This window comes from Perna viridis, chromosome 15 (assembly GCF_037379345.1).
Source record: "Perna viridis isolate PV_CMFRI_1.1 ecotype Kerala chromosome 15, ASM3737934v1, whole genome shotgun sequence".
NCBI lineage: Eukaryota > Metazoa > Mollusca > Bivalvia > Mytilida > Mytilidae > Perna > Perna viridis.
The window spans coordinates 24,638,741-24,652,757 of NC_142459.1; the positions used below are offsets into that span (position 1 = coordinate 24,638,741).

Sequence of the window (14,017 nt, forward strand, 5' to 3'; positions counted from 1 at the left end):
ACTTTTTCTAGCTTAACATCAATTGGTTTATTATGCATCTAAAGATAAATAGGCAACTTAAATATATCGAGACTGAACGACTGCATATTAGGGTAATTGCACAGAAATAAACAGATACTGATAAGCGGTTAGAGGTCCTCTATTTTTAATTTGATCGTTATTAACGCAAACCAAAGTTACAAGTATATTCAGTTCGCAGTAAGAAGTTGTTTATTTGGGTTTGTTTATTGGCGTAAATTACACAGAATTGAATTTGATATTTAAGAAATACCAATAAAGGTGACCTAACTACCTGCATTTGAACCTTAATGAGGTATGCCAATGGGACTACTTTCCTGCGGTAGTGTAAGATAATTACAGATGCTATCAGGTTTTATCAATTTAAAGCTCTGGCGACTGTTCCCCGATTTAAATTGATGAAAAAACTCCTGAGATTTCTTATTTGACTGCTAAAAACGGCATCACTGCAAATTTTGTACTGCATCAAAATTTGACTAAATTTTCAAATTTGACCTATCAGTATGGTACAAAATTTCGTTACGATCTCGGTTACGTTACGCAAACCACGGAAGTTGCGACCTTGGTTACATGTACGTTAAGCTCTCTTAAATTATAATGAATTGAGCAACTGCGAACGAATTGCAAAAAAAAGTCACATGTCAATCACCTTTCAGATGAGGAGTTGGTGTTTAAAATGAGCTAAAAACGAGTATGGAACAAGTAAAGCGCATTCAAAACGATTTATTAACGAAAGAAGAACGAACACGAAAGCGAATACGGAACATGCCCAAACGTTCAGTATATGTATCGTTAACGATATAAGGTTACAGACCACCAATTCAACCAATGAGCATTTGGAACGTACGCAAAAATAGTCCTACGCAGAAATTACCCCTGTTCCTCATAGTGCTGTGAAAAAAGTTCTCATCTTATTTAAAAAATTGAAACAGTTTCTGAAAGGAAAAACATTTCTGTACATTTTACAGGTGCATTTTGCTTCTTGTGATGTGAAGCCTAATCTCCATAATGATTTTTAAATATACCCCTATCTTGTGAAAACACTTGGATTTCCCATGCTATTTATAGACCCTTCACTTCCGGTGACCAGTACTGCACTGCAAGTCTGCTAACCCCACATGCCATTCTGAGGATTGTGAGCTGACATATGTAGAATCATGCTGATATATAGTCATCTGCAGGTTAAAGTTAAGGTAAAGTCCAGAGAAGCCATTGAATATTGTGAAATTAGCATAGAAGCCTATGGGAAGTGGAATTAGTGGTTTTTAGCCTATAAACGCACTGCATGAAAACAGGTAGTTAAGATCGAAGGCATAACGAATCTGGTTTAAATAACATTATAATGTAGAAACAGAACGCATAAAAACCGTACATCATTTTGAAAAATGAAGTAATATAAAAAAGAATCATCACGATGTTAGTTTCTTATAAAAATGTCAATACAGTAAAGAATATTGGAGGAACTTTAATGCTTGTGTCCCGAAATCTTCAAAAAAACGAGTGTTACCAATTATCCGGGGTGGTCATACTGGTTTGCTGTCGTTCAATTTTAATATTTATATTAGTTATAAGGCCTGATAACAAGAGCCCCACTTCAAGTGAATAGCTTGTCTAGGCCTCATTGCGGATATTTTTGTCTTGACAGATTGTGTCGTTTCATTATAGGCATTTCTCTAATATCTTGTTGTAAGAACTCGATTGCGGGACTTTTAATTGATAGTTTGATTTCAATTTCTTACTGGTACACGGTTAGAGAAATTTTTACTGCTATATGCGTTTGAGAAAGTTTCACTGATACGTGTGTTTGAGAAAGTTTCACTGGTACATGTGTTTGAGAAAGTTTCACTGGTACGTGTGTTTGAGAAAGCTCCACTGGTACGTGTGTTTGAGAAAGTTTCACTGGTACATGTGTTTGAGAAAGTTTCACTGGTACGTGTAATTGAGAAAGTTTCACTGGTACATGTGTTACACATGACTTTGTTTTGTTCTGTTTATTCTTTCTGTTTATCAAGTATTAAAACTTATGATCTCATGTCATGCAAGATCTGTGATAAACATTGTCAAAAATGAGTTCTTATTATAATTCCGTGAAGGCTTTCGATTGTTCAAATAAAAACTTTACACTTACAAAAATTATAATGTTCAAAACGATTAAAGAAAGTTCTCTGAGCGTTTTCGACAGTTCGTTGGCATTCGTTAAAATTTTCATTTCTCAACGTTCGGAACGAATTGCAACGTTCTCAAACGAATAAGATCGAATAAAACGAACGCAAAACGAGTGCTAGACAGTCTAAACAAACTTGTGCGTTCCCTTGACGTTCCAAATTGCACGTTAGCCAATTCGTTATAGTGTAGGAGCACCTTACAGATGTACCATTATCTTACCTTTTTTCTGGGAAGGAAATCCAGGACCTATAATTTACAAAGATTAGGCTATCATTATGAAAAGCGCACGTACATATACACTAAGACACTAACTGGTATATATAAGATGTTCTACACATTTGTTAAATGTACACTTTTCAGCACTCGTGATCATTCAAATTTTTTTGATTAAGTATTTATCTCCAAAGGCAATATGGATTTAATTGAACAGAATTTTGTATTAAACGTTGGAAGCGTTCGATCATTTGACGTATACACTTACTTTTAGGACCATGGGGTCCCATTGCACCCATTCCGGAACCGCCTACTCCCATTCCGGGACCTCCTCCTCCAAAAGGACTTTTCATTCCAATGCCTGAACCAGATCCACCTAATGTTGAACTAAATGGACTTTTCATACCACTTCCCGAGCCACTACCACCACCATTTGGGCTGAATGGAGTACCTTCCTTACTTCCGCCACTACTCGATGAACCACCACTAGCTCCACTTCCGCCCGGCATGCTCTGCATCACTATGCACGGTGAAAAGAATCAGTATCAGCTGTACAGTGTAAATATAAGTTCGTTGTTTTAAAGGTTGATCTCCGTTAGTCGATTAAAAAGAATAAATATAAAGCTTGATCACCGTTAGCAAATTTTAAAAAATATTATGCTAGGAAGAATTACAAATTTATCATGCAAAGAAAGCGAACCAATTTCTCCTCGATATTAATACTTAAAAGCCAATAAGTATTTTCGTTTTGCGAGCCCTTCTTGAAGGCAGCTTACGATATTTATAAGGCGTAAATAAAACTCAACATGAGAAGATTAGAAAAGCTGGTTCATCATTAGACTTTTGTATTGATTCTTATCTACCATTATTGGTATTATCTTGTACACATGTACTGCTGTGTCTATAACATTGTTATTATCTTGTACACATGTAACATTGTTACTATCTTGTATATATGTACTGCTATGTCTATAACACTGTTACTATCTTGTACACATGTACTGCTGTGTCTATAACATTGTTATTATCTTGTACACATGTAACATTGTTACTATCTTGTATATATGTACTGCTATGTCTATAACACTGTTACTATCTTGTACACATACTGCTATGTCTATAACATTGTTATTATATTTTACACATGTATTGCTGTGTCTATAACATTGTTATTATCTTGTATAAAAGTGCTGCTGTGTCTATAAACCTGGTACTATCATATACATTTGTACTGTTGAGTCTATATACCTGGTAATATCGTTTACATATGTACTGCTGTGTCTATACTATCTTGTACACATGTACTGCTGTGTCTATAATATCTAATAATCTTGTACACATGTACTGTTGTGTCTATAAACCTGGTACTATCATGTACATACGTGCTGCTGTGTCTATGAACCTGATACTATCATGTACATATGTACTGCTGTGTCTATAAACGTGGTACATATTCGATCATGGAAAATACCAATACTGATATCCTGCATTATTTATTTAGTTTCTTACTGAACGTAAATTTTAATCAAATGAAATGAAATTTATAAGAGAACCGATTGACCCACTTCCAGGTTAATAACATCGTTCAAGTGGTGGTCACTTAAAATATCAACTTTATCCAATTGAACATTAACTTACAGTTATTGATGGTACATATGATCATCAGGGGTTACATTTAATTTTAGATTAAATACTTACTACATGTATTACTTTCATTGCCGGTAAACAGGGCCCTTGGAGTGTTACATTTGGGTGTGTGTTACTTACAGTTATTGCCATCGTTGGTACACATCACCATTGGAGTGTTACATTTGGGTGTGTGTTACTTACAGTTATTGCCATCGTTGGTACACATCACCATTGGCGGGTTACATTTGGGTGTGTGTTACTTACAGTTATTGCCATCGTTGGTACACATCACCATTGGCGGGTTACATTTGGGTGTGTGTTACTTACAGTTATTGCCATCGTTGGTACACATCACCATTGGAGTGTTACATTTGGGTGTGTGTTACTTACAGTTATTGCCATCGTTGGTACACATCACCATTGGAGTGTTACATTTGGGTGTGTGTTACTTACAGTTATTGCCATCGTTGGTACACATCACCATTGGAGGGTTACATTTGGGTGTGTGTTACTTACAGTTATTGCCATCGTTGGTACACATCACCATTGGAGGGTTACATTTGGGTGTGTGTTACTTACAGTTATTGCCATCGTTGGTACACATCACCATTGGAGTGTTACATTTGGGTGTGTGTTACTTACAGTTATTGCCATCGTTGGTACACATCACCATTGGCGGGTTACATTTGGGTGTGTGTTACTTACAGTTATTGCCATCGTTGGTACACATCACCATTGGCGGGTTACATTTGGGTGTGTGTTACTTACAGTTATTGCCATCGTTGGTACACATCACCATTGGAGTGTTACATTTGGGTGTGTGTTACTTACAGTTATTGCCATCGTTGGTACACATCACCATTGGAGTGTTACATTTGGGTGTGTGTTACTTACAGTTATTGCCATCGTTGGTACACATCACCATTGGAGTGTTACATTTGGGTGTGTGTTACTTACAGTTATTGCCATCGTTGGTACACATCACCATTGGAGGGTTACATTTGGGTGTGTGTTACTTACAGTTATTGCCATCGTTGGTACACATCACCATTGGAGTGTTACATTTGGGTGTGTGTTACTTACAGTTATTGCCATCGTTGGTACACATCACCATTGGAGTGTTACATTTGGGTGTGTGTTACTTACAGTTATTGCCATCGTTGGTACACATCACCATTGGAGTGTTACATTTGGGTGTGTGTTACTTACAGTTATTGCCATCGTTGGTACACATCACCATTGGAGTGTTACATTTGGGTGTGTGTTACTTACAGTTATTGCCATCGTTGGTACACATCACCATTGGAGGGTTACATTTGGGTGTGTGTTACTTACAGTTATTGCCATCGTTGGTACACATCACCATTGGAGGGTTACATTTGGGTGTGTGTTACTTACAGTTATTGCCATCGTTGGTACACATCACCATTGGAGTGTTACATTTGGGTGTGTGTTACTTACAGTTATTGCCATCGTTGGTACACATCACCATTGGAGTGTTACATTTGGGTGTGTGTTACTTACAGTTATTGCCATCGTTGGTACACATCACCATTGGAGTGTTACATTTGGGTGTGTGTTACTTACAGTTATTGCCATCGTTGGTACACATCACCATTGGAGGGTTACATTTGGGTGTGTGTTACTTACAGTTATTGCCATCGTTGGTACACATCACCATTGGAGGGTTACATTTGGGTGTGTGTTACTTACAGTTATTGCCATCGTTGGTACACATCACCATTGGAGTGTTACATTTGGGTGTGTGTTACTTACAGTTATTGCCATCGTTGGTACACATCACCATTGGAGTGTTACATTTGGGTGTGTGTTACTTACAGTTATTGCCATCGTTGGTACACATCACCATTGGAGTGTTACATTTGGGTGTGTGTTACTTACAGTTATTGCCATCGTTGGTACACATCACCATTGGAGTGTTACATTTGGGTGTGTGTTACTTACAGTTATTGCCATCGTTGGTACACATCACCATTGGCGGGTTACATTTTGCTTTAGATTCATTACTAGATCCGACTCCTTTTGCTGGAGCTGAAACCGAGAAACGGGGAAAGCAAAGTTGAGTACAAATTTAAAAGTATGTTTAAACTTAGCTTGTAACTTCCTTTTAAACTCATTCTGTTATGTTTCAAAAACTTATAAAATATTTTTTTCTCGGAGACTACCATGGAAAACTAGAACAAAAAACATATGCTCATACAAAACACTTACATTTGAGAAAGTTGTTCCCGTTTCCGCTATTGCTAAACATGTTCATCATCGATCCAGTTCCATTATCCATCCCACCGCTGCCACCAAAATTTTTACCGCCATTTGAACAGTGACAAGAACGACAACCATCAGGAGTTTCCTCCCCTACCGTGAAACCTTGATTGTTGTTGGAACATTTGAGTATACACTCATACAATTTCAAACATGTTTCTTTACTTTTTTCAGGTTCAGGTTTTTCTATTTCGTCTTAAAAAAATACAAATAAAAATAAATTAACAAAATTAAAAAAAAAACCAAAACATCTTAGTCAACTCATAACATGAATCCTAGGATAAAGAACTAGCTGCAAACGAACAGTTCAAGAAAAAAAATAATAGATTGATTCGAATTTCTGACCTAGTACTACTTCAAAAAATCTTATTTCAAGGACATGCCCATTATTTTGTCATCTAATATTTGAAATTACTCCTAAAGTATCTAAACAGTTGAGCTTGAGCTCATATTCTCGGAAATAGGATGATAACCTCCTAGCTGATAAAGTTTTCGCCTTACCGTGTTTCAGACAAGTACAGGCCTGGCAACCATCAGGACCAGTTTTCCCTAACTGGTATCCACTTTTACATGTCAGCATACACAGCATGGTACCAATGCATTCCTTCTTTTCTGGTTTTGGTTTATTGGAAGTGTTTTTCTGTTTCACTGCTATCCAAAACCTGCTGGCTATCAGAAAGAAAATACTATTTGAGGAAACACAAAGCAGTGATTTGTAAGGAATAAATGGATTATGCTTTAAGAATAAAGTCACAGGAAAGTTGAGAATGATTTTTATGGCTTTATTGAAGATACAAAAATATTTGCAGATCTAAAAACAATATGGGCTGGCTAGACAGCCCCCTGGTAAGACAGCCACCTCCCTGGTTAGCCCCCTGGTAAGACAGCAACCCCCTGGTTAGACAGCCACCTCCCTAGTTAGACAGCAACCACTCTGGTTAGACAGCCCTTGGTAAGACAGCCACCCCTTGGTTAGACAGCCATCCCCTGGTTAAACACTCCCCTGGTTAGACAGCCACTCCCTGGTTAGACAGCCACCCCCTGGTTAAACAGTCTCACTGTTAAGACAGCCACCCCCATGTTAGAGAGCCACCTCATGGTTAGACAGTTCCCCTGGTAAGACAGCCACCCCCTGGTTAGACAGTCACCTGTCTGGTTTAACAGTCCCCTATCATGTACATACATACAGAGAGACAGATAGCATCGTAGTATATAACGACACGCAAGGCATCCATCTTCGTCTACAGACAGACAGACAGACAGACAGACAAACATAGAACATGTTGTACAAGGACAGGTTAGACACCCATCTTATTCTACTACATACATACAGAGAAAAAGACAGTATGGTAGTATAACACGACATGCAAAGCATCCATTCTCGACTACTACAGACAGACAAACAAGCAACAGACAGCCAGTCAGCCAGACAGACAAACATAGTACATGCATTACAAGGACAGGTTAGACACCCATCTTCGTCTACTACATGCATACAGAGAGAAAGACAGTATGGTAGTATAACACGACATGCAAAACATCACTCTCGACTACTACAGACGGACAGACAGGCATACAGAATGACAGACAGACAGACAGACAGACAGACATAGCACATACATTACCCGGACAGGTTAGACACCAATCTTCATTTACTACATAATATATAACGACATGCAAGACATCGATCCTCGACTACGACAGACAGACAGACAGACAGACAGAGACAGACATAGTACATGCATTACACGGACAGGTTAGGCATCCATCTTCGTCTACTACATAATATATAACGACATGCAAGACATCCACCCTCGTCTACTACAGACAGACAGGCAGACTGACAGACATAGTACACGCTTTTGAGCTAGATAAAAATACATTCGAGTTAGCAAGATACTACTTTGATAAACTACTTGAAAGCATTATTGGGAGCAATTCTAACTAACAGAAAATTTCGCAGAATAATAAGACAAAATGTCCTCTTTTGACTTTCTCGCCAATTCAAACATTTAAAAATTAAGAGCGAACAAATTCAAGTTTGTGGACAGGTTAGACACCCATCTCCGCCTACTACATAGTATATAACGACATGCAAGACATCGATCCTCGACTACGACAGACAGACAGACAGACAGACAGAGACAGACATAGTACATGCATTACACGGACAGGTTAGGCATCCATCTTCGTCTACTACATAGTGTATAACGACATGCAAGACATCCATCCTCGTCTACTACAGACAGACAGACAAACAGACAGACAGGCAGACAGACAGACAGAATGACAGACAAACAGACAGACAGGCAGACAGACAGAATGACAGACAAACAGATAGACAGGCAGACAGACAGAATGACAGACGAACAGATAGACAGGCATACAGACAGAATGACAGACAAACAGACAGACAGACAAACAAACAGACAGACAGACAGACAGAATGACAGACAAACAGATAGACAGGCATACAGACAGAATGACAGACAAACAGACAGACAGGCAGACAGACAGAATGACAGACAAACAGATAGACAGGCAGACAGACAGTACATATTAGACAGCTATTCTCGTCTTTTATAGACAGACAGAGATATATAGTGTACCTGAATAACACGGACAAGTCAGACATCCGTCTTCGTCTACCACAGTGCAACCACAGCTTTCGAATTCCATTTTATCTATAGACACACAATATTTGGGTATTCCTGGGGACTTTAATGGAACATTAAGTGTTTTGACCCCTGTTCTGATCGGGCTCTGAAAAACAACGTCATTCAGATTACAGACAATATTGAGATCAGAGACATTCGGTGTTGAGATAAGGGACATTCGGTGCTGGGATCAAGGACATTCAGTGTTGAGATAAGGGACATTCTGTGCTGGGATCAAGGACATTCGGTGCTGGGATAAGGGACATTCGGTGCTGGGATAAGGGACATTCGGTGCTGGGATCAGGAACATTCGGTTGATTTCTTAGTGTATTGTTTTAGATTGAAAATTCAAGCTTCAAGTTTTGTCTACGCAGGCAAAATTATTTCACATGATTTTCACGTAAGTTTTAAATTATTTCCGCCTCAATAGAGCAAACAACTTTGCATTAGAGCCCAAATGAAATTCAGGTGAATTGAGCCTTCCAGTGAAATTTGTGAGAACTCTCCACATGAAGTTCATGTTTAGTGAATTTTTCATGAAAATCACGTAGATTCACATGAAAATTATGTAGATTTGTATCAAATTCTGTGAATTTCATTGGAAGCTAGATTTACATGAATTTCACGTGACCAATATTTGCCCGTGTATATTGCATATCTATATTCAGAGTAAACTGCAGAGACATGTACAAAAATATAAAAAGAAGAAGTAAGGATGTGAAAGGTTAAGAAACAATATGTGATCTGATTAACCATGACGAATTGATAAAATTACACAATTTCTGTATAAGTGATACTGACGATGATTTTAGCTTAATTAAACTTTCAAAATCGGACCAAAAATAAACAAGAGGCTCCCAGTAGCCTGAATCACTCACCTGGTTAAACTTTGCCTTTCAAAGGCAATAAATTTTGACGAGAAGTTGTCCAACAATTTTGACTCAAGAATTCTTTGGTAGGACTTATCATAAGATCTTCTCAACAATTGACAGTTTCTTTTAATCTATCATAGTTTTCAAGATATTGACTGATAACTGTTAAAAAAGGAGTCATTTCCCCCCCTTTCAATGGCAATAACTCTTACAAGGAGTCATCTGACAACTTTTATCCCTGAAGACTTTTGTAGTCCTAATAATATGGATCATTTCAGCTATGGAAAGAATTTTGCTAAACCTAACGGTTTTGCAGATATATGTGAAAATACACTGTCTGACCCCTATGTTCTATTTTTAGTAACGGTCGCCATGTTTTTCCACGAATCAAAAATCTCCACATCAGTTCTATGCAGGTTACCGAAAGAAACATTCATACCAAGTTTGGTTTCAATTGGTCGAGTAGTTTCAGAGGAGAAGATTTTTGTATAATTGTTAACGATGACGACGGACGATGACGACGGACGACAAGTGATGGCAGTAGCTCACTTGGCCTTTGGCCAGGTGAGCTAAAAAGTCGATTTTTGGAGTGTGGAACTTTTGACCTCTTTTTACTCGAAAACAGTAAAAGAAATCTGAAATCTGATTGAAAAACACAGACTGGAATTTTCATAAGGAATCCAATAAATAAATTAAAACAGAACAGATTGACGTTTTAATAATCAAAATAGCAATATTTTTTTTCTTATTAATTCTAATGATAACACATATTTTCCCCTTTAATCTCCTTATTTAAAGAAAATTTCCCTCTGCCATGATCCAATGAACAATATGTTGAAATTTCAAAAAGATTGGACCCAAGTTTTTGTATATAAACTATAGTTAACGGATGCCAAAGCGATACCAATATACGACCATTTTTTTTTGTGGTCGTATAAAAATGGAAAGATTTGACAAACGTCTTACGCGTTCTATACGTTAGTGACCTTTGTGGAAGAGTAATCAAGGGAACCAAGGTTATAGCGGGAGACACGTGTTTCTTTGTCTAGGAGACATATGTATACATTTATCGGTGTAGAGAAAAACCAGGATCTCTGTTACGTTTGTTACAGTCCGTGTCATTGCTTGTCCTTTTCCGTTCGATCTTTTTATTCTTAGTTATCAAAACGCAGAATTTAAATTATTTTACCAAATGTTGAAACGGATTCTGCATAGTCATAGGTCCATGTGGCATGCCAAAAGGTGCTTGACCGCCCATTTGTAAACCCGGAATTGCCATTTTGTGGTCGGCCTCCTTTTCGTGTACTATAATAACTTTAGTGTTTCCGGTTACTCTTTGCTGTTCTTTTGCGCTAACATCAGTATATTGTCGCCCCCAACTGTTTTTATTTCCCTCAAACTTGGAATTCCACTTGTCACCGGAAGCACTCCTACTTCCGGAAATATCTAATCCAGATATACCTAAAAACATGAATTAAAATTAAAACTCAAAGTTGATTTAAGAGCAGTTACCGGTATCCTATAAAAAAATCAGAATCAAAATCGATAGTGATTCATTATTACGGACAATTGATAGTAAATTTTGTTCTGCACCAATCACAGAGTAGAGCGACCTACTCATTTGAGTTATAACGACCCATAAGCAATTATATTTGTTATTTGTTTAACACAATTTGGACGAAATCAAGGGAAACAATATTTGAACAGAAATCTAGACAGGGAAAAATGACACACCCAACAAAGAACTTGAAATAACCAAAAATAACACGTAAAAAACGAAACAAAAGTAATTCATCAACTCGGATTCCATTAAGTTCAGGTGCACCGGTAGGGTAATCATCATTTGCTTTTCTAGAAACACCCATCGAGTTGCTCATAGATCCGGGTAGACAAAAGAGAGCTGTCACATCCCTATTACTGCATCCTTATGGGACGACCATTTAATTCTACGCGGATGGGCTGGCAGTTTTGTTCGGGGCCGAATTTTCATTTTAAAAAAAATTCGCGAATAAGAAAATTAATTTTCAAACGCTTAATGGCTTTTTATTTATTTTCATTTTACTCTACAGTAGAATAGCGAGGCCAGACAAATAGTTTTAATTTTTTTCTATGTGATGGATGCCTGAATATTTATTACCAATTTTTCCACGCCAACATTTTATTCACAAAAAACTGTCTCCGTCACCTTATCTCCCATGTGACATCATAAATCTCGTTGTTTTAGGAATTCAAACACCAAATAACATAAAAAAAACCGGATCAGTTTTCGGACTTACAACATAATTAATTTTCGACAAGCATTTATGTCTTTCATTAATTAAGATTTGTGTCATGAGTCCTAAAAACTTGCAGTATGAGTTTTTCTCCTCAGCATAACACTTCCATCGGTGCAGCAAAAATCCTCTAGCATATACCTAAACGCATCATCTCTTTCTTACCTCCTTTAAAGTGACAGCATTTACTCTCTCTGGCGTACTCTATACACAGATGATGACAATCAAGGTTCCCATACAGTGACAACATTTACTCTCTTTGACGTACTTTATACACAGATAATGACAATGAAGGTTCTCTTACAGTGACAACATTTACTCTCTCTGACGTACTTTATACACAGATTATGACAATCAAGGTTCCCTAACAATGACATCATCTACACTCTTTGGCGCTCTCTATACACAGATGAGGACAATCAAGGTTCCCATACAGTGACAACATTTACTCTCTCTGACGTACTTTATACACAGATAATGACAATGAAGGTTCTCTTACAGTGACAACATTTACTCTCTCTGACGTACTCTATACACAGATGATGACAATCAAGGTTCCCATACAGTGACAACATTACTCTCTCTGACGTACTCTATACACAGATAATGACAATGAAGGTTCTCTTACAGTGACAACATTTACTCTCTCTGACGTACTCTATACACAGATGATGACAATCAAGGTTCCTTTACAGTGACAATATTTACTCTCTTTGACGTACTTTATACATAGATAATGACAATGAAGGTTCTCTTACAGTGACAACATTTACTCTCTCTGACGTACTCTATACACAGATGATGACAATCAAGGTTCCCTAACAATGACAAAATCTACGCTCTCTGACGTACTCTATACACAGATGATGACAATCAAGGTTCCCTTACAGTGACAACATTTACTCTCTGACGTACACTTTACACAGATGATGACAATCAAGGTTCCTTTACAGTGACAACATGTACTCTCTTTGGAGTACTCTATACACAAATGATGACAATCAAGGTTCCCTTACAGTGACATCATTTACTCTCTCTGACGTACTCTTTACACAGAAATGGCGATCAAGGTCTTTTATTTTCTTATCACCCTAACAACAACAGTATTAATACTCTCTGACGCACTTTATACAAAAAGGATGACAAACACGGACTGTTATTTTCTTACCTCCGTTACAGCGACAGTATTTACACTCTCTGACGTACTCTATACACAGAGGATGGCAACCGGGGTCTGAATGAGGACACTCGGAGTGCACAGGGTCTACAATACATCATTGATAAATGCGTAAACAACAGTTTTATAGGCTAAAAACCACTAATTCCACTTCCCATAGGCTTCTATGTTAATTTCACAATATTCAATGGCTTCTCTGGACTTTACCTTAACTTTAACCTGCAGAGGACTATATATCAGCATGATTCTACATATGTCAGCTCACAATCCTCAGAATGGCATGTGGGGTTAGCAGACTTGCAGTGCAGTACTGGTCACCGGATGTGAAGTGTCTATAAATAGCATGGGAAATCCCAGTGTTTTCACAAGATAGGGGTATATTTAGCAATCATTATGGAAATTAGGCTTCACTTCACAAGAAGCAAAATGCTCCTATAAAATGTACAGAAATGTTTTTCCTTTCAGAAACTGTTTAAATTTTTTAAATGAGATGAGAACTTTTTTCACAGCACTATGAGGAACAGGGGTAATTTCTGCGTAGGACTATATTTGCCGACGTTCCAAATGCTCATTGATTGAATTGGTGGTCTGTAACCTTTATACTCGTATAGATAATTCTACTGCGCACAATTTTCTTGCTACACGTTCTTTTTTTTTAGATGTATGCTGTTTAAAATGATTCTCTGTCCGGCAGCTTTAGAGAAAATAATTTCATTTACTGAGTATTTT

At 37.6% G+C, this 14,017-nt stretch overlaps 1 protein-coding gene across 3 annotated transcripts in view; it reads right to left on the minus strand.

Moving 5' to 3' along the window:
* LOC148597574 (uncharacterized) overlaps positions 1 to 14,017 on the minus strand; it is a 30,288-nt gene that overhangs the window by 3,559 nt on the left and 12,712 nt on the right. For all 3 annotated transcript variants that reach the window (XM_088563619.1, XM_088563620.1, XM_088563618.1), the window contains 8 exons: positions 13,280 to 13,375; positions 11,028 to 11,299; positions 8,919 to 9,072; positions 6,811 to 6,978; positions 6,259 to 6,504; positions 5,992 to 6,078; positions 2,666 to 2,917; positions 2,404 to 2,430 (listed from right to left, as the gene is read on the minus strand). In XM_088563619.1, the coding sequence (XP_088419745.1) occupies positions 2,404 to 2,430; positions 2,666 to 2,917; positions 5,992 to 6,078; positions 6,259 to 6,504; positions 6,811 to 6,978; positions 8,919 to 9,072; positions 11,028 to 11,299; positions 13,280 to 13,375 (1,302 nt within the window). The remainder of the gene's footprint in view (positions 1 to 2,403; positions 2,431 to 2,665; positions 2,918 to 5,991; positions 6,079 to 6,258; positions 6,505 to 6,810; positions 6,979 to 8,918; positions 9,073 to 11,027; positions 11,300 to 13,279; positions 13,376 to 14,017) is intronic.